Source organism: Ictidomys tridecemlineatus, chromosome 4 (assembly GCF_052094955.1).
Source record: "Ictidomys tridecemlineatus isolate mIctTri1 chromosome 4, mIctTri1.hap1, whole genome shotgun sequence".
Taxonomy (NCBI): Eukaryota; Metazoa; Chordata; class Mammalia; order Rodentia; family Sciuridae; genus Ictidomys; species Ictidomys tridecemlineatus.
In genome coordinates this window covers 29,092,969-29,112,993 of record NC_135480.1, presented here as the reverse complement: position 1 = coordinate 29,112,993, position 20,025 = coordinate 29,092,969, and the positions used below count along the sequence as shown (strand labels likewise).

The following is a 20,025-nucleotide window of genomic DNA, read 5'->3' as shown; positions in this document are numbered from 1 at the left end:
GTTTTGCAAGGCTCAGGAGTAACCCAGGAGGCATAGAATCTCATCTACATATGCCTGATTCTATACTAAAGCTGAGACCCTTAGATCACATGCCATCTGGGGTTTTATACCTGGGGGAAGCTTGACTCACTTGGCTGAAGAGTTGTAGGACTTCCTGTCTAGGAGGCACAAGAATAGCCTTGGTGACCTGACTTTTTCCCTCTTTCTTGCTAAGTTCTCAGAGTTAACTGTAGAAAGTGCTGGAAATGTAACATCCTGAGATAAGCCTAGATTCCATTCTTGTTCCTCCTAGACAGGAAGTCCTGCAACTGACACAAATACATGGAACTAAATCTAAAACCCTTCTTCTGTCATCCCTAATACCAATCCCAGTAGTTATTACTTTTCTTTTACATACTTACATCACCTATAGAACATATGTACTTATTATTATATATATTATTTTACAATTTTTTTCTTTTTTAATTTTACACTATGTCTTGCTGTATGTATGGATCTACTTTATTCCTTTTATTTTCTATAAGGTATTCCTTAGTTTGTTAATTACATAGTTTATTTAGCCTTTCTCTATGTATGAATGCTTAGGGTGTTTACAGTTTTCGGTATTACAAGTAATGTTGCAATAAATATCTTTGTGCATGCCTCCTTGAGAGATGAATCAAAGTTTCTTAAGAGGAAAGGAAAAGTGGACTTGCTAGGCATGTGACTTCAGTGTAGCATTTCCATTTTACACTTTAGTCAGCAATATATGGAAGCCCCCAGTTTACCTTAAGCCCCTTAACACTTGCTGTTATTAGATTAAATTTTTTTTTCAGTCTGATGGGTAAGAAATGATATCTTAATTATGAGTAAGTTTAAACATCTTTGGATGTATTTATTAACCATTTTACATTTCTTCTATGTCTATGCCCTTTTGTTGGGATTTCTTTGGGGTTTAATTGTCTTTTTCTTATTAATTTACAGGAATTCTTTTAATATTCTTGATTAATCTCTTCTGTTGTACATGTTATAAATTTTTTAATTTTTCATCGTTCTGATCCTGGTTTTGTTGCTTTTATTTGGGGGAACAATTGAGAATTCACTATCTCCTTTTATTGTGTTATCATGAAATGCTACTTAAAGAGTGTATGAGCTCTGTTATTTTGGGGATCCTCATTTTATTTCTACCAGATATTATTCTCAGCTGTAAAGTGAGAATACACTATCTTTTAGAGTTACTGTGAAATGCCAATGAAAGAGCATATGAATATGTTTCAGAGAATAAAAAATAACTTAGTATGTAAAGTATTTTTTTTTATCATGACTCACTTCTAGAAGCTGGCTTTTGTGAAGCCTTTTACACTTCCACATATTGATCAATTCCTCAGGGGTAGGTGTCACAGCATGGTGCTTGTCTCTTTATTCTGTACTTTTTTGGGGAAAGAAAATAGAACATAAACAAGATATGTTCACATTGAACTGTGTTGTTGGAATGCATTGGTGGATGAAGGTGCAGTGTGGATATCAGGAAAGTCCCACTTCTTCTCTAGTCATAATGCTTGCCTCAAGATTGATACTCATACTCAGATGCCACCTTCAGACCTAGATAGACCCATGTTCTGTGTTCCATGCTTTTGAAGTCCCCTCCTTTGACTATGCCCATCACCTTCCTGTTACCTGAGTACCCAGGATCCAAAAATTATCCTATAAAATGTCCTGAGCCTGCTCTGTTGTCCTATGGAGACTCAGTTCCTGAGTTCCTCTGCTTGCAGATGGACCAAAGGCATTGAATCCCACCCCTGGTATATATGTATCCCTAGGTTTCATGTGTGGCTAAAGGGACTGTTTGAGAGGTGTCTTCTCAGAGCTTGGACAGTAAGTAGCTTGAACACCTGTGTACAAGGCTCCTTGGGGTACAGGAAGGGCCTGGAGAATGGAAGAAAGCAGGGGTTTGGGTGGGGAGGATTTGGACCAGCATCCTCCATACCAGCTCTGCAGCTGTCAGGGTCAGGTCTGCCCAGAAGAGCCTTTCTCTTTTGACCAGCTGCTTTGTGTTTGTGTGTGTGTGTGTGTGTGTGTGTGTGTGTGTGTGTGTGTGTTTGTTTTTTTTTAAGCCATTGGGGAAGGTTTTCTTCACCACTCATTTAGAGGCTGAGTATAGCATTCTCAACATAGAGCCCAATTAATCTTTGAGGATAATTCTCAGAGAGTCAGCTGGAGAGGCCAATGGGTGAATTTCCTGATTGGAGGCTCTGTTCTCTTCAGGTGCCGCCGCCTGTCCCTAGGTGAAGGCAAGCTGCCTGTGCTTTGTGTGAAGGAGGAAGGATTCTGCTGACACTCTGCATTTTTATGAAAGAAGGTGAAGGGCTCCCTTATCTTTCTGTACAAGGCACATCTGCCTGCAAACAGACTGTCTGCTTCTTAGGAATTCCTTCCATAGTTCTGTTTTGCTGAAAGGTTCAAGGCCCAGTTTGCTACATTCCTTTCTGTTTTTAGAGCCATGGGGAAAGTCATAACACATTAGACTTTTGCTGAAGAGCTTAAAATGGGTGCTGGCAGCTGGGATGGGGTGAAAGAGAGCTTTCCAGGGACAAATGACCTGCTTGTTCAACCAATGAGAAGCAGAGTAGAGGAATGATATCACTAGACAGGCTTTATTGTCTGATCATCTGGTAAAAGCAGGATTGTCTGACAACTTAACCCTTTTTTAGGTACTTCAGATCTCTCTCACTCCCTCATATGTGACCTCTAGATTCCTTTTCCCAGCTGTCTTTTTCTGAGACCATAGAGATTGAAGATTGTTTATAACTCCCCTAATTTCTACAATCATTTTAAAAAGTAGAAATTAGTACAGTGTAGAACCATAGTTAGCATAGAAATATGATCTTTCAGAAAGCATAAGCAGATATTGGTCATAGTCATGTTACATTTGACTTTTGCTTTCATATGTAGACTTGGGAGAAGGAGTAGATTGGGAGGGGAAAGATTTAACATTTAATGTATTTTAATCCTTTCAGTGGTTCTTACTAAGTATTTCCTGTTTTGGAGCAACTGAAATTAGTTCTATATATCTCCTCACTGATCTAGAGGCCAATTTTGAGTAAGAGATAGTTGTAGTGTTTGTTTATTATCATCCCTTCCCCTATAAAAATGACAGTAAATCTTTTTTTTTTTTTTTTGTGGTACCCCAGATCAAACCAAAGGCCTTGCACAAACTAGGCAAGTGTTTCTAACTTTCAGTTACATATCCAGCCCACCTTCCCCCTAACCCTTTTTTCAGTGGGGTAAAAAACCCTTTTTTCAGTGGTTGGGGATTAAGCTCAGGAGCATTTGCCACTGAGCTACATCCTCAGCCCTTTTCATTTTTTTCGTTTAAGACAGGCTCTTGCTAAATTGGCAAGCTTGAGTTTGGAATCCTCCTGCTTTAGCCTCCCAAGTAGCTGGGATTACAGATGTGTGTCACCACACCTGACTCTTCTTACTTCTTTATGCCTTCATTTCTTCACTGGTAAAATGAATGGTCATACCCTGTGCAACAGAATTGTTGAGATAAGAAAATAAAGTAGTTCTTAAATTTGCAGATAATAACGCACGTGTGTACACATGTTATCATTAATGCACATTCATGTCTTAAGGTTAAGTTTGTTCATTTGTGCAGCAGGCTTTTTACAATGCCTTCTTATGCTGGGCACAGGAGACACAGAGATATAAAAGATGTAGTTCTTACCTATAAAGAACTTTTAAAACAAGAGAGAGACAAAGAGTAATAATAAAACTATCTCATACTCCTATTGTGTTTACCCTGTGCTAGGCCCTGTTCTGTGAATCTTGACATATTAACTATTTAATCTTACTACATACCTATGAAATAGGTACTACTATAGTTAGTTCCAATTTATAGATAAAAAAATACAGACACAAGGAAGCTAAGTGATGTGCCTAAGATCACACAGCTAGTTGAGATTTGAATCTGGCAATATGGTTGTACAGTCTGAACTCTAAGTTTGGGTTGACCAACATGATAGTCACTAGCCTTGTGTGGCTTTGGAGTGCTTGAAATGTGGCCCAAATTGAATTGGGCTATAGGTATGAAAAAACAAAAGGTTTCAAAGATTTAGTGTGGGAAAAAAATGTAATATATTGAAATTACATAGTGCAAATGGTAATATTTTAGACATACTGAGTTATATTAAATACATTAAAATTACTTTCACTTTTTTATTATAGCCACAAGAAAATTTAAATTATATACAGGCTTACCTGTGAGGGTTCTTGTTACATTTCTGTTGGACTGTACTGCTATAAATCATTACACTGTAATAACAACAGGTGACATTTGGAGCATTTACTATGTGCCACACACTGTGCAAACACTGTTTCAATTAAACCTCATAATGACCTATTTATTTTCTCCAGTTTTTTAGAAGATTTTGAGAAATTCAGTAATTTTCTTTGATTAGTCATCGATAGACCTCAGATTTGAAACTCTATTTGTCTATCTCAAAAACCTTGTACTCTTAACCAGCACATTGTAATTCTGTTTTCTGTTAAATCTTGGATGGTTTTCATCACTTTTATTTTTATAAGAATATTTAATATTGCATAGTTCTGTCACTGATACATAAAAGTTTAAAATAAAAATCAGTAGGCCATAAGATGCAAATTTCTTTTGCAGGGCTTTGGCCTTCAGTGAACACCAGCACAGTTGAGTCTGAGATGAAGCAGTGAGTCAGCCTGTACAAATTGCATTTAATTTTCATTCCAGTAGTTCTTTCAGGTCACTGGCCAATTTATGTCCTAACCCTCTTTGTCTGTAGAGAAGGGGAAGGGGTCAGTGCAGTGCAGGTCTCCCTAAGTTGTTCAGTTCTCTTGGATGATAAGAAGAAAAAATTGCTTTCCATTTCATTGTCCTCTGAAATTCTGTTTAAGAGAAAAACAAAATGCTCTCTAGTGACCCTTGACTTTTCTTTCTTCTAGAGCAAAGACTCAGGAGGACTGAAGGCAGCCATGATAGAATTGGTGGAAAGGTTAAAGTTCAAGAGCTCAGATCCTAAAGTAAGTATTGTTTTAAAATTGATTGGATGTTGGTACCCCAAGCATTTTATTCTCCTTTAGCTACATTTGAGGAATGTTAATGATCATCTCTGTGAACATTACATTAAGGTCTAATTAAAGCCAGGCATGGTGGCACACGCCTATAATCCTAGGGAGGATGAGGCAGGAGGATTGTGAGTTCAAAGCCAGCCTCAGCAAAGGTGAGGTGCTAAGCAACTCAGTGAGACCCTGTCTCTAAATAGAATACAAAATAGAGCTGAGGATGTGGCTCAGTGGTCAAGTGCCCTTGAGTTCATTTCTTGCTATCTTCCCCCACCAAAAAAAAGATCTAATTAAGCCTACCCATCAAAATCAGTATTTTGATATTCTTGTAGATATGTCATGTTTTCCCTCTTATTTTATGACTTAACAATACATAATCATTAATTATAACTGTGGAGAAGTGCATTTTTAATATTTGTTTACTTGACTTTTGAGATTTCTATCCCCTGTGCATATAAATCCAACTGAAGGCATTTGAGATACTGATCAGCATAACGCTTGGGACTGGAACAGGATACAGGACCCATCCAGTTGGTGTTCAATACTAAAGTCTTGTTTCTCCCCCATGTACGGAAGCCAGCTGTCACTGAATATCCTTTTGTTCTCATGACCTTGAGGTTTAAGTATCTAGTTTTTTTTGGGGGGGCAGGGTGTTGGGGGCTGGAGGGTTGATATTCTAGGGTTTGCCATACCCAGGTGGAGGTGGAGTGGGAACAGAACATGCTGCAGGGATTATAACTAACTCAGATTCCTTTCTCCTTCCTTCTGAGACACTTAATGTGGTCCTGCCTGGTATTAGGACCAGCTGGGCTCTGCCTGAGACTCAAAGCCTTTCACAATAAAACAGGGAAAGGATCTTAGTTTATTTTATTTTTCCTGTCTCCTTCACCCTATCCCTGAATTCCTTATAAAGGGAATGGGTCTAGCATTTCTTGAGTACCTACTGAGAGTGGGCTAGGTACCTTACATTATTATTGTAAAATATTCATAACAAAAATTTTTTATTTGTTTTAATTAGTTTTACATGACAGTAGAATGCATTTATGCATTTTGATATGTCATACATAGATGGGTTATAATTTCTCATTTTTCTAAGAGTACATGTTGCAGAATCATATTGGTCAGGTAGTCACATATATACATAAAGTAATAATGTCTGTTTCATTCTACTGTCTTTCCTATCCTCATATCCCCTCCCCTCCCATCACTTCCCTCTACCTAATCTAAAGTAAAACTGTTCTTCCCTAGCCCCTACCTTATTGTGAATTAGCATCCACATGTTAGAGAAAGCATTTGGCCTTTGGTTTTGTGAGATTGGCTTATTTTGCTTAGCAGGATATTCTCTAACTCCATCCATTTACTGGCAAATGCCATAATTTCACTCTTCTTTAAAACTGGATAATATTCCATTAAGTGTATATACCACATTTTCTTTATCCATTCATCTATTGAGGGATACCTATGTTGGTTCCATAGTTTAGCTGTTGTGAATTGAGCTGCTATAAACATTGACGTGGCTGAATTACTGTAGTTTGCTGATTTTAAGTCCTTTGAGTATAAAGGACTTTATACTCAAAGGACTTAAAATGGTGGTTCCGTTCCAAGCTTTCTAAGGAATCTCCACATTGTTTTCTGTCCCACCAGCAATGTATGAGTGTATCTTTTTCACCACATCCTTGCCAACATTTATTGTTGCCTGTATTCTTGATGATTGCCATTCTGATGGTAGAGAGATGAAATCTTAGAGTAGTTTTGATTTGCATTTCTCTAATAGCTAGTGATACTGGACATTTTTTCATATATTTGTTGATCAGTTGTATTTCTTCTTTGAAGTGTCTGTTGAGTTCCTTAGCCCATTTATTGATTGGGTTATTTGGTTTTTTGGTGTTAGGTTTTTTGAGGTATTTATATATCCTAGAGATTAATGCTTTATCAGAGGTGCATGTAGTGAAGATTTTCTCCCAATCTGTCCTCACGTTATCAATTGTTTCCTTTGCTGAGAAGAAGCTTTTTAATTTGAATCCATCCATTTATAGATTCTTGATTTTATTTCTTGAGCGTTGGGAGTCTTGTTAAGGAAGTCAAATGTTAGGCTTACGTGAAAATTTGGGTCTATTTTTTCTTTTATTAGGTGCAGGGTCTCTGTTCTAGTGCCTAAGTCTTTGATCCACTTTGAGTTGATTTTTGTGCAGGGTGAGATATAGAGGTTTAATTTCATTCTGCTACATACGAATTTCTAGTTTTTGCCAGCACCATTTTTTGAAGTCACTATCTTTTCTCCAGTGAATGTTTTTGGCACCCTTGTCTAATATGAGATAGATAACCATATTCATGTGGGTTTGTCTCTGTGTCCTCTATTATGTACCAAGTCTATTTTGGTGCCAATACCATGCTGTTTTTGTTACTAATGCTCTGTAGTATAGTTTAAGGTCTGGTATTGTGATGCCTCCTGCTTTACTTTTCTTGCTAAGGATGGCTTTAGCTATTTTGGGTCTCTTATTTTTTCGAATAAATTTCATGATTGCCATTTCTGTTTCTATGAAGAATGTCATTGGGATTTTAGTAGGAATTGCATTAAATCTGTGTAATGCTTTTGGTAGTATGACCATTTTGACAATATTGATTCTGCCTATCCAGGAACATGGAGATCTTTCCATCTTCTGAAGTTTTCTTCAAATTCTTTAGGGTTCTGTAGTTTTCATTGTAGAGATCTTTCACCTCTTTTGTTAGAATGATTCTCAGGGTTTTTTTTTTTTTGTTGTTGTTGTTTGTTTGTTTGTTTATTCCTAATTTCTCCTTCAGTGGATTCATCACTGATATATAGGAATGTGTTTGATTTATGGGTGTTGATTTTATATCCTGCTACTTTGCTGAATTTATTTATTCTAGAAATTTTCTGGTGGAATTTTTTGATCTTCTAGATACAGAATCATGTCATCAGCAAATAGTGATAGTTTGAGTTCTCCTTTACTTATTTGTATCCCTTTAATTTCTTTCTTTTGTCTAATTGTTCTAGCTAGTTTCAAGAATGATGTTGAATAGAAGTGGTGAAAGAAGTCATCCTTGTCTTGTTCCAGTTTTTAGCAGGAATGCTTTCAGTTTTTCTTCCATTTAGAATGATGCTGGCCTTGGGTTTAGCATATATAGCTTTTACAATGTTGTGGTGTGTTCCTACTATCCCTAGTTTTTCTAGTGTTTTTACTGTATTTTGTCAAATCCTTTTTCTGCATCTATTGAGATGATCATATGATTCTTATTTTTAAGTCTATTAATATGATGAATTACATTGATTGATTTCCGTATGTTGAACCAGTCCTGCACCACTTGATTGGGGTGCACTATCTTTTTAATATGATTTGTATGCAGTTTGCCAGAATTTTATTGAGAGTTTTTGCATTTATGTTTATCAGGGATATTGGTCTGAAGTTTTCTTTCCTTGATGTGTCTTTGTCTGATTTTGGTATCAGGGTCATATTAGCCTCATAAAATGAGTTTGGAATGGTTCCCTCCTTTTCTATTTCATGGAATACTTTTGAGGAGTATTGGTTTTAATTCTTCTTTTGAAAGTCTTGTAGAACTCGGCTGAGAATCCATCTGGTCCTGGCCTTTTCTTGGTTGGTAGGCTTTTGATGGCTTTTTCTATTTCACTACTTGAAATTGATCTGTTTAAATCATGTATGACCTCATTCAGTTTGGGTAGGTCATATGTCTAGAAATTTGTTGATTTCTCTGATATTTTCTATTTTATTAGAGTATAAATTTTCACACAGTTTCTAATTATCTTCTGTATTTCAGACTTGTCCCTTGTGATATTTCCTTCTTTATCTTGTATTTTAGTAATTTGAGTTTTCTTTCTTTTTCTCTTCATTAACATGGCCAGGGGGTTATCTATTTTATTTATTTTTTCAAAGAACCAACTTTTTGTTTTGTCAATATTTTCAGTTTTTCCTTTTGTTTTGATTTGATTTCAGTTCTGGTTTTGATTATTTCCTGTCTATTACTGCTTTTGGTGTTGATTTATTCTTCTTTTTTTAGGTCTTTGAGATGTAGTGTTAGGTCATTACTTATTGACTTTTTATTCTTTTTTTTTTTTAAATATTTTTTTAGTTGTAGTTGGACACAGTATCTTTCTTTATTTTTATGTGGTGCTGAGGATCGAACTCAGTGCCTCACCTATGTGAGGCGGGCTCTCTACCAATGAGCTACACCCTAGCCCAGACTTTTTTATTCTCCTAATGCATGCACTCAATACAATAAACTTTCCTCTTAGTACTGTCTTCATAGTGTTCAGAGATTTTGATATGTTGTATCAGTGTTCTTATTTACCTCTAAGAATTTTTTAAAATTTCATCCATGATTTCTTCTACTATTTATTCATTATTCAGTTGTGCATTATTTAGTCTCTATTTGTTACAGTAGCTTCGATTTTTTATTTCATCATTGGTTTCTAATTTCATTTCATTGTGGTCTGACAAAATGCAGGGTATTATCTCTGTTTTTTTTTTTTTTTTGTATTTACCAGAAGTTGCTTTGTGGAATAATATATGATCTATTTTAGAGAAGGAGCCATGTGCTGCTAAGAAGAAAGTATATTTTCTCGTTGATGCATGAAATATTCTATATATGTCTGTTAAGTCTAAATTATTGATTGTATTATTTAGTTCTACTGTTTTCTTATTTAATTTTTGTTTGGAAGATCTGTCTAGTAATGAGAGAGGTGTGTTAAAATCACCCAGTATTATTGTATTGGGTCTGTTTGACTCTTGAAATTGAGAAGGGTTTGTTTGATGTACATAGGTGCTCCATTGTTTGGGGCATAAATATTTATAATTGCATATATATATATACTTCCTTTAAGAAGTATGAAATGTCCTTCTTTGTCTCTTCTGATTTGATTTGAAGTCTATTTTATCTGAGGTGAGAATAGAAACACCTGCTTGTTTACACAGTCTATATGAGTGATAAGTTTTTTCCCATCCTTTCACCTTCAGCCTGTGGGTTGTCTTTGCCCATGAGGTAAGTCTCTTGAAGATAGCATTGTTGGGTCTTGCTTTTTAATCTAATCTGATAATCTATGTCTTTTGATTGCTAAGTTTAGGACCTTAAAATTCAAGGTTATTATTGAGGTATGACTTACATTCCCTGTCATTTTAATTTATTTCTGGTTTTTGATTTGTCTTAGTTTCTCATTTGGTTGAATGTCCCTTTAGTGTAGATCCTCCCTTTGCTGGTTTCACTTCATCCTCATGGAATATTTTGTTGAGAATGCTCTGAGAGTAGGCTTTCTAGTTGTGAATTCTTTTAATTTTTGCTTATCATGGAATGTTTTAATTTTATCTTCAAATCTGAAACTTAATTTTGATGGATATGAAATTCTTGATTGACATTCATTTTCTTTCAGAGTTTGAAATATATTATTGGACCTCCTAGCTTTGAGGGTCTGGGTTGAGAAATCAGTTGAGATCCAAATTGATTTCCCTCTATATATTATTTGATTTTTTTTCCTTTACGATTTTAATCTTTATTATCTGTGTCACTCATTTTCATTATAATGTGTCTCGGTTGGGTCTGCTGTAATATTGTACATTTGGGGTCCTGAATGCCTCTTATATTTGATTTTCCATTTCATTTTTTTAGGTTCGGGAAATTTTCTGCTATTATATCATTGAAAATATTGTGCATTCCTTTGGTTTGTATCTCTATTCCTTCATCTATTCCAATAACTATTAAATTTGGTCTTTTCATGTTATCTCATAATTCTGGGATATTCTGTTTATGGTTTCTTACATCTTCGCCGCATGTTCAGCTCTACTTTCAAGATTATATATGTTATCTTCATTGTCTAAGGTTCTGTTTTCCAAGTGGTCTAGTCTGTTGGTGATACTTTCTATTGAATTTGTAATTTGGTTTACTGATTTCTTCATTATGAGGATTTCTGCTTGTTTTTTTTCCCCATGATCTCTAACTCTATTGAAGTGTTCTTTCACTTCCTGTATTTGTTCTTTGATTTCACTCCTCATACTATCCTTTACTTCATATATCAATTTAACTATATACAATCTGAATTCCTTCTTGGACATTTCTTCTACCATGTTATCAGTGGCTTCTGTTGTTGAAGCATCTTGGTTTGCTTGGGGCCCTTTATTCCCTTGTTTTTTCATGTTGTTAGTGTGTTTGCCTCTGCCACGCGACCAGTGCTGGCTTCATAAAAGAAGGTTCGATTCATGAATAATTGCTAGGGAGTTTTAAATTAAAGAGATAAGACTCTTATTACCTTTAATACCAGCTCCAGGATGGCTTCTCCTAGCTCCAACCTCCAGCCACCTAATACGGTGGTGAGGTTTACAGAAGAGACTAGCGAGAGAGAGAGAGAGAGAGAGAGAGAGAGAGAGAGAGAGAGAGAGAGAGAGAAGGGGGGAGGGGGGGAGGGAGGGAGGGAGGGAGAGAAAACACACCAGGGAGTAGGCTTTTTTGGGGGAACAAAAATTTTCAGGGAAAATCCCATCCAATGAATGTTAAGGGGGGCAGTATCCCAAGGTCAGCAGCGATGATTGGTTCTGCAGGGCAGTGGCCAGACACACCTCTGCATGGACAAGCCCTTGGACCTGGAAAAGGGTGGGGAAAGCTCTAACACAGCTGTGTCTAAGCGCCTCTCACCCAGCCAGGGAGGTAACTCAAATCATGTGCGAGGATGGCCTCTCACATTTGCCCATCTAAAAGTATGGATCTAAGGCAGGATAAATTCTACCCTATAGTCCTATAATGTCCCTGAAGGTTTCCAGCACTTTACCTTTACTGGTAAGACCAATATCAACAGCACCCAGTGTACATACTATATAGCCTTAAATCTAATAGCTCCCCACTAAGGCATCTTCTGCTTTCTTGCATTAAACCAAAATGATGAGTTTAATAACTATCTATAGTACAAACAGAAAATTTGTTAAAATGATTTACAATTTCAGATGGTAGGTGAGAGAACAGAGGTCGTGTACGTGTAGTATGCAATATTTGCGAGGGAGGAAGAGAGAAACTAGAAGTAAAAATTCACAGGAAGAGTGGAAGAGGAGCCAACAGAGATTGACTGTTGTTTGAAGAAAAGCTGGAAAGAAAATAGAAACTGGAAGAATACAAACAAAGAGAAAAAAAATAAAGACATAAGAGTACAACAGAAATGCAAAACACCATTCATATATCATTGTCCTTCACACACTGATGCATAAAAAAATCCTGTTCCAAATATCGTAGAGAGATTAGTGAATCAAAAAATAAAATAAAATAAATCTTGCTGGAAAGTTGAACTGTCTCTGTCAGTGTTCAACAGTTTCTAAGCCCTGTCTCTGTCATCTCTTGGGATCTCCAAACCCAGATCAGCCCTCACAGACCCAGTCTCTATCCCACTGATCTGGGCTTCAGATTCTTCAGGCTCTGCCACACTGCAGTCCCAAGATCTCGGTGCTGCTCCTACTTGCAGAGAGACCACCAGGGATACACTCATGCAAAGGAGCAAGATGCAGCAGCAAGACAAGGGCCACCAGCACTCTCAGCAGGAAGACCTCAGGCAGTCACCCCCATACTGGGTCTGCAGGTACCAGCTGGAATCCCCAGACAGAGGCTCTTGTGGTGGTAAACCTGCTAGCACCCAGGGCCCAGGCCCTGACGGGTGTCCCAAAATGGGTGCAGCTATGTGCAGCCAAACCTGGAGTCTCCTTCAGAGCAGTCCTCTAGGCCATGGTAGCAGCAGTAGTGGCAGAGGTTGTTGGCAGCAGGCAGTGGGTCAGCAGTAGTGGCGGCTGTAGAGGCAGCTGCAACTGCAGCTATGGAGACAGCATCACCAGGAGATCTTCGGGTATCAGCAGCAGTGTTGGCTTCTGTTGCGTCTGGGGCAACAGTTTCTTCTGTGGTAACAGCACCCAGAAAGAAGACCTCCACGTGATCTCAGGCTGGCAACAGTGGAATCAGAGGCAGCCATGATTGACAGAAGACTCATTTCAGTGACAGTGACCATGGAGGTAGCTTGGGAAATCACATCTGTGATTACCAAGGCAGTGCCCAGAGAAGAGACCTTCGGGCACAGCATTGGCTTCTGCAGCAGCCCAGAAAGAAGACCTCCAGGCAGCAGCAATCACAAAATTTTAATCATTTTAAGTGTACAGTTCAGTGGCATTAAGTACATTTACATTGTTATGCATCCATCATCATTGTATGTCTCCAGTATCTTTTTATTATCCCAAACTGAAACTCTGAGCCCATTAAACACTCATTCCCCTTTTCCCTTACATACCTAAAAAAAATTTTTTTTTGTACTTGTAGATGGACAGAATGCCTTTATTTTATTTGTTTATTTTTCTGTGTGCTAAGGATGGAACCCAGTGCCTCACATGTGCTAGGTAAGCACTGTACCACTGAGCTACAGCCCCAGCCCCCCTTATATACTTTAGATTAGTGCAACAACCCTATAAAATAGTTATTATCCCTGTTTTGTTGATAAGGACACTGAGGCTTAGAGAGGTGGAGTCATTATTTGCCCCAAATGTGGTATGATGTAGAGGTGAAATTCAAATTCTGACTCCATGCTTGTATTCTTTGTTTTCTGGTATGCCACAAACTAAGCACTAGGTTTTGTCTCTCTTCTCGTATTTACTCACATTGTGCCTTTTTTTTCTAAGCTAAAACACGATATGAGACAGAGACAGTGACAGGATCTTCAGAAGGTAGCTGTGGCCACCAGTCTACAAAATAATTCTGTTTTCATATGCCATTGAAAGTATTGGGGCATTAATACTATCTTTTGTTTTCTGGTGTAGTTAAGGTTCTGGAGGTAGTGAATATTTTGACAGAGAAAAATTTAAGTAAACTTTATCAACTCTCCTAATAACTCAGTGTTCAAGGGCAGGTACTATAAATAGTTTTTTCTTTAGTGAACATGAAACAATTAATTGTTTTGTTTGTGTGTTTCTTTCTTTCTTTTCCTTCCTTCCTTCCTTCCTTCCTTCCTTCCTTCCCTCCCTCCTTCCCTCCTTCCCTTTCTTTCTTTCGATTGAACCCAGGGGCACTTTATCACCAAGCCACATCCCCAACCCTTTTTCATATTTTTATATTTTATTTTGAGACAGGGTTTCACTGAGTTGTTTAGGTTCTTGCAAAGTTGCTTAGACTGGCTTTGAACTTGTGATTCTTCGGCCTTGGACTCTCAAGCCACTGGAATTACAGGCGTGCGCCACCATGCCAGACTTAACCAATTACTTTTTAAAGCTCACTGAAAGCCTTTCTTACGTGTTTCTCTGGATTCTGAGGGAACCATTATGCTGAGAGAGGTATATTTTCTGTTTTTGCCACACCTATGTGCTTATAATTAGCAAGGTAGTGAAGAGGGAAAGATGATATAGATAAAGTGCTCTAGCTTCCTTTATGAATACATGTAGTGCTTCTAATGGCCCAATTGCCAGCATTGAAATGATTAAGTAGAAGGATGAGAGAAATCTGTGGAAGCCTCAGAGATTCCCCGTGGTGCACCATAAGCTAAAGGATAGTTTAAGCACCTGATTTGATCTTAGATGTGTGTGTACACACATACCAGCCTTTTACCTTTAAGACTCATCTTAGTCTGTCACATATGTGCTTTATGTACTTGAAGCCAGCTTGAAGAAAGGTGAACCTAATTGCAGAATGACTGTCAGGTCAGGAAGGGAGGGTAAAAAAAATAGGACACTTAAGTATATAATTTCTATAACAATGAAATTTTCCCAGAAAATTGGTGTCTTCTAAGAGAACCCTTAAGTTTTTGGTCTGTTCTGTTTTCCCATAGCATCCTATCATACCCTTTTTGAGTTGGCCTATTTAAGAAGGAAAGAATCTCTCAGGTTTTATGTCCTATTATTTCCTAGGTGTAGTGGCTTTATTACATAGAAACACTGATTGAGTCATGGAGGACTGAGCATTCCCTATCACTTTCTTTAAAATTGCCTAAAGCATCACAGAACTTGATTAGTCCAGACACTGAAGTCTGCTGGGGGCTGAGTTAATTTTTAACTTAGAGTTTTTCCATAGAGTAGTGGTAGATGCCTAGATTAGACATTTTTTAAAAATTATAAAACAATATATGCTTATAGATGAAAATACAAATATTCCTAAAGGAAAAGTAAAATTAATTCCCTTCAAGTTAAGCACATTAACAATTTGGTCTATAATCTTGTAGACATTTTTCCTTTTTAAAATTTTTTTACAAAGGTCATACTGTACCTGTAAATTTGTGATTGCATTTTATATTATGCATAATATCTTAAACATTCTTCTGTATCAGTAATATAGACTTAATTCTTTTTATTGAGATACCTCACTTTATCCTAAACAGTTGTCATACTCTTCATTTATTCCAGACCAGTGGTTCTTAAAGTTTAGTGTGTACGAAAATCACCAGAGGGTTTATTACAGTACAGAAGTGTTGAGCCAATTCCCAGAGTTTTTGATTCCCATAATCTGGGCTGGCTAGAGAATTTTCATTTCTTTTGTGGCCCCAGGCAATGCTGATATTGTGGGTTCAGGGACCACACTTTGGGAACCATTCTGCTGGACATTGGCTATATTCCTTCATTCTTATTTTGATTTCTTTTAAACTCCGTTCAACAAGTAGTCAGAACCTGGATAAGACTGATTTATAAGAAAATGAGATACATAAAAATTTAGTCTTATGAAACAAATAAATCTAGCAGAGATAGCAAAAGAATAGTTAATGGGAAAGGAAAATGGATTGAAAAGTCAGCTCAGCCTGCCTAAGAGGACAGGATTACTTTAAACCATTATTTTCAAAAGACTAGCAAAGCCAAAAAGAGGGAATGGGGTTCTGGTCAGGATTTAGGAGGATGATCAAAGCCTGTGTCATGATTTGGAAGTAGACCGAGTCCCCTGAAATCAAAGGAATATCAGGAAACATCAAATCCCAACCACTAGTGGTGGTTGAGTAATGGCAAAGGACCCAGTGAAGTCATGTGCAGGTATGTTATTGGAGCCCTTTCTAAAGGGGTATATCTCTAGGCATCTAGAATCTCCTTCATTGTGGATGATTACTTTTAATAACAATCATTAGTTTTTAAAAAAGGATTACTAGAAAGTAGTCTTTTAAATAGCAAACCATCCAAATGTATTTGACATGATTCAGTTTACAAAAACTTTTTTTTCTACCCAAACTTTCAGAAACATCTATTGTTTTTGGCGGGGAGGGGGTACTAGGGATTGAACCTTGGGGTGTTATACTGAACTGTATCCCCAGCCTTTTTTATTTTCTTTTTTGAGATGGGGCCTCTGTAAGTTGCTGAGGTTAGCCTGGAACTTAGGATCCTCCTGACTCAGCCTCCCAAGTCCCTGGGATTATAGGTGCATGCCACTGCATCCCTTTGTAAGGCAGACTTTTTATCTGTAGATTTCTTAGGTTTATGCTAAGCTTTAGGGAAATTAGAGATTTAGTTTTGGTTGTATGTGTGTACACATGTCTGGAGTTTTAAGAAATGTAAGGTCACAACTTTCCTGACCATTATCTTTCATAGTTTATCAGAGGAAACCAATGTTCTGAAAACACATTGATTCCCTCCCCATCCTTTCCCTTGCCCAGTTCTCAGAAATCATTGAACCAAAAACATAACATGCTAAGTTCAATCAGACTAACCTCTTATTATGCAGTTAATATCAGCTGCTATGTTATTTCCATATATTGATTGCTTTTTCTTCCTCTAAAATGTGCTGCTGTTTCCTATAACTTGAAGCAAACATACACAGTTGTCTCAGATTCATACAACCTTATAAGAAATTATTTTCAAAAAAAAAAGCATCTTAAAACTCCATCCAAGTGGATTACATTGTTCTTTCTGACTGGAGTGGGATTGAACATGGGATCTAGTCATACTAAGACTGCCTAAAATATAGCAGTTTTGTTGTTGTTGTTGCTTCTAGAGGTGTTCTTACTGAAGTATGAAACCAAGGAACTATCTAGCAACATGAAATTACTTAAATAGATCTGAGAAAGGTTTTCTTTCTTTATTATTTTTATTTAACATTTATATGACATTTGTAATTTCAAAATAACTTTATAATCATTTTTCATTTATTGATGATATTGGCATTATCTAGCCCAGGACTTCACTCTTCTATACTAATCAGAATGTCAAAAATTATAGGTTTTGCATCTACAAATGATAATGAATATAAACAAAACCTAATTTGAATCCTTGTTAGTGTTCGTATTCTTTTTATTCACAGGGCCAAGCTAGGCTTCATCCTGCTTCTTTCCTGCCATTAAGACAGGAACATTGACTGGAGCAGTGTTTATTCAACTAACTAAAGCAAAGAATTGAGATGGCTAAGTAATAGTTACATTTAACAGTGTTCCTTTGGTTGAGGGTTATTAGAACTTTTGACCTATTTCTGTGCTTTTGGTAACAAAAAAAAAATCATAAGGAGAGAATCTTGGAGAACATGTGTTTATCTTGTATCTGTAATGCTTTTTCTGCATTATATATTACAACAACCTTATGAAAATAAAAATTTGTCCTGTATTATGGATGAGCAGTCTGAAACTTAAAGGGGTTCAGTAGCTTGTCCGTAAGTGGTGAGATTAGAACTTAGCTTCAGATTTGTCCTATTACATGTTCTTCACCCCCATACTAGGGCTGAATCTGTGAACAAGCAGACATACATACATATAGCCTGCCATTCCTAATGATACCACCTTTTGCAATTTATTTTTACCTCACACTCTTCTTTTACTTTGCTTTACTGGGATCTTTCAGCTATAACTTCCTTTATTCCAGAGCACAAGGACTGGTGAATGGCCTTTTCCAACAGAAAACATGGGAAGATGGCAAAAGAACAATAACACCTAGAGAATTTAACCCTGGTTAAATGAAAAACTGAAGCAAGTGCTTCAACAGTTTGACCTGATGGATGAAGGACACCATTTGGGGAAAATATTCAGGCTTTCTTATGTCCAATCTAGGCTCTGAGGCAGGAAATTACCCAGAAGCAAATGTGCCACCTTTTCATCTTTTATAGACACCTGGGCATCAGAAAGAGGAGAAACAGCTCTTTTCCCTCCTTTCCCATTCCTAGTCCTTTATCAACACAAAACCAAACAATTTCTCTTGCTATCCTTTAGTTATAAAAATAATATACATTTTCTATGGAAAAATGTGGAAAATACAGATAATTGTAAAGAGAAAAAAAGCACCTGTTCTTCTGCAACCTGCTGCAGTTTATAGACTTTGAGTTTTTTAATGTAGATTCTTGAACCTCAACTGGAGCACATAATTCAGTAGTTTTGAGGTGTTAGATGATAGTGATGCACATGGTCAGTGACCCCATTTTGAGAAATATGTGAAAAATGGGATAATATTATGCTACTTTGCCTTTCAGACTGAAAATGGTATTATTTAATAATTGTATTATAAACTGTATTATAAACCATAAAACACATATATGGTTTTATTTATTCCTCAAATCTGCTTTTGTAATCTAATAGCATTCCTTATAGACGCATACATTTTAATAATCTGAATCTATTTCCATCCATCCTTGAGCCCGGTTAGAAAACTAGAATCCTGAAGGCCAGTCTGCCATTACTGATAAATGGAAATTTTTACTTAACAAGGCATTTCTGTTTTTTCTTAATGTCACAAGCAAATTCTGTGAGAGTTTTTTTGTTTGTTTTGTTGGTAGACTTGGCAATAATGGTCTAAAGTAATTCAGGCACAGTGGAAACTGTTATTATAAAATTGTATTCCTAGTCCTGTAACCAGCCCTAACTACCAATTTCATAGCATCAGCCTTCCCACTGTTCAATATATCTTACATATGGTGACTGAATCCAGCTCAGTTGGAAAGCTGAGGCCACCTGCCCTAGTCCTACCACATGACAAATGAGGAAATGGAAATACCAACAGGGGGAAAGCCAAAAGTGTAAGAAAGCCAGATCAGGTTGACAGTTTTCAGGGCTACAGCTCTACAGTTTTCTTGGTAAGAGTGAGGATGTAGAAAAATTGGAACCCTCATATATTTATGGTGGGAATATGAAATGGTGCAGTCATTTTGGAAAAGCCGTTCCTCAAAAAGTTAAACATGGATCTGGGGTTGTAGCTCAGTGGTAGAGCACTTGCCTAGCATGTGTGAGGCACTGGGTTCCATCCCCAGCACCACATTAAAAAAATAAAAAAGGTCCATCAACAACTAAATATATATATATTTATATATATTTATTTATTTAAATTATGCATGGACTTACCATATGACCCAGCTAATCTTGTGTATATACCCAAGAGAAATGAAAACAGGTTTACATAAAAATGTACATACCAGTGTTCATGGCAACATTAGTCATTCTCTCCAGAAAATAGAAAGTGCCCACATATCCATCAGTTGGTGAATGGATAAGCAAAATGTGATCTATCTATACAATGGAGTATTATTTAGTGATAAAAATAGTACTAGGGCTGGGGTTGTGGCTCAGTGATGGAGCACTGGCATGTGTGAGGCACTGGGTTCAAACCTTAGCACAGCATAAAAATTTTAAAAAATAAAGGCATTTTGTCTATCTACAACTAATATATATATATATAATATATATATAATATATATATATGTATATGAAATAATACTGATAGATGCTACAACATGGATGACCTTTGGAAATATGGTGTACAGAAGAAAACATAATTTTCCTCTAACCATCAGAGTTCTTAATTGGGATGGACCTTTTTAACAAAGAAAGATTATCAAAAACCAGAATTTTATTAACATGTAGAACCAATGTCCAGGAAAAAAGTAAATTCCAAAGAAGTGCCTTGAGTTCATGCTTAAATACCATAGAGGGAAGGCTGGTTATGGGAGAATGCTCAGGAAAACTTGGTAAACAAGGATCAGTATGTTATGCATATTTAAGTTGTTTCTGATTATTTAGGGTCTTCA

General features: G+C 36.8%; 1 protein-coding gene across 5 annotated transcripts in view; it reads left to right on the top strand.

Annotated features, from left to right (window-relative positions):
* Positions 1–20,025, top strand: part of Trim44 (tripartite motif containing 44) — a 112,619-nt gene that overhangs the window by 16,106 nt on the left and 76,488 nt on the right. For 4 of the 5 annotated variants that reach the window (XR_013437623.1, XM_078046230.1, XM_005327399.5 and 1 more), the window contains exon 2: positions 4,957–5,034. The exons of the other annotated variant lie outside the window; for it this stretch is intronic. Coding sequence is in view for 3 of the 4 variants with exons in the window: in XM_078046230.1 (XP_077902356.1) it covers positions 4,957–5,034 (78 nt within the window). In the remaining variant the exon portion in view is untranslated. The remainder of the gene's footprint in view (positions 1–4,956; positions 5,035–20,025) is intronic. 5 annotated transcript variants of the gene reach the window in all.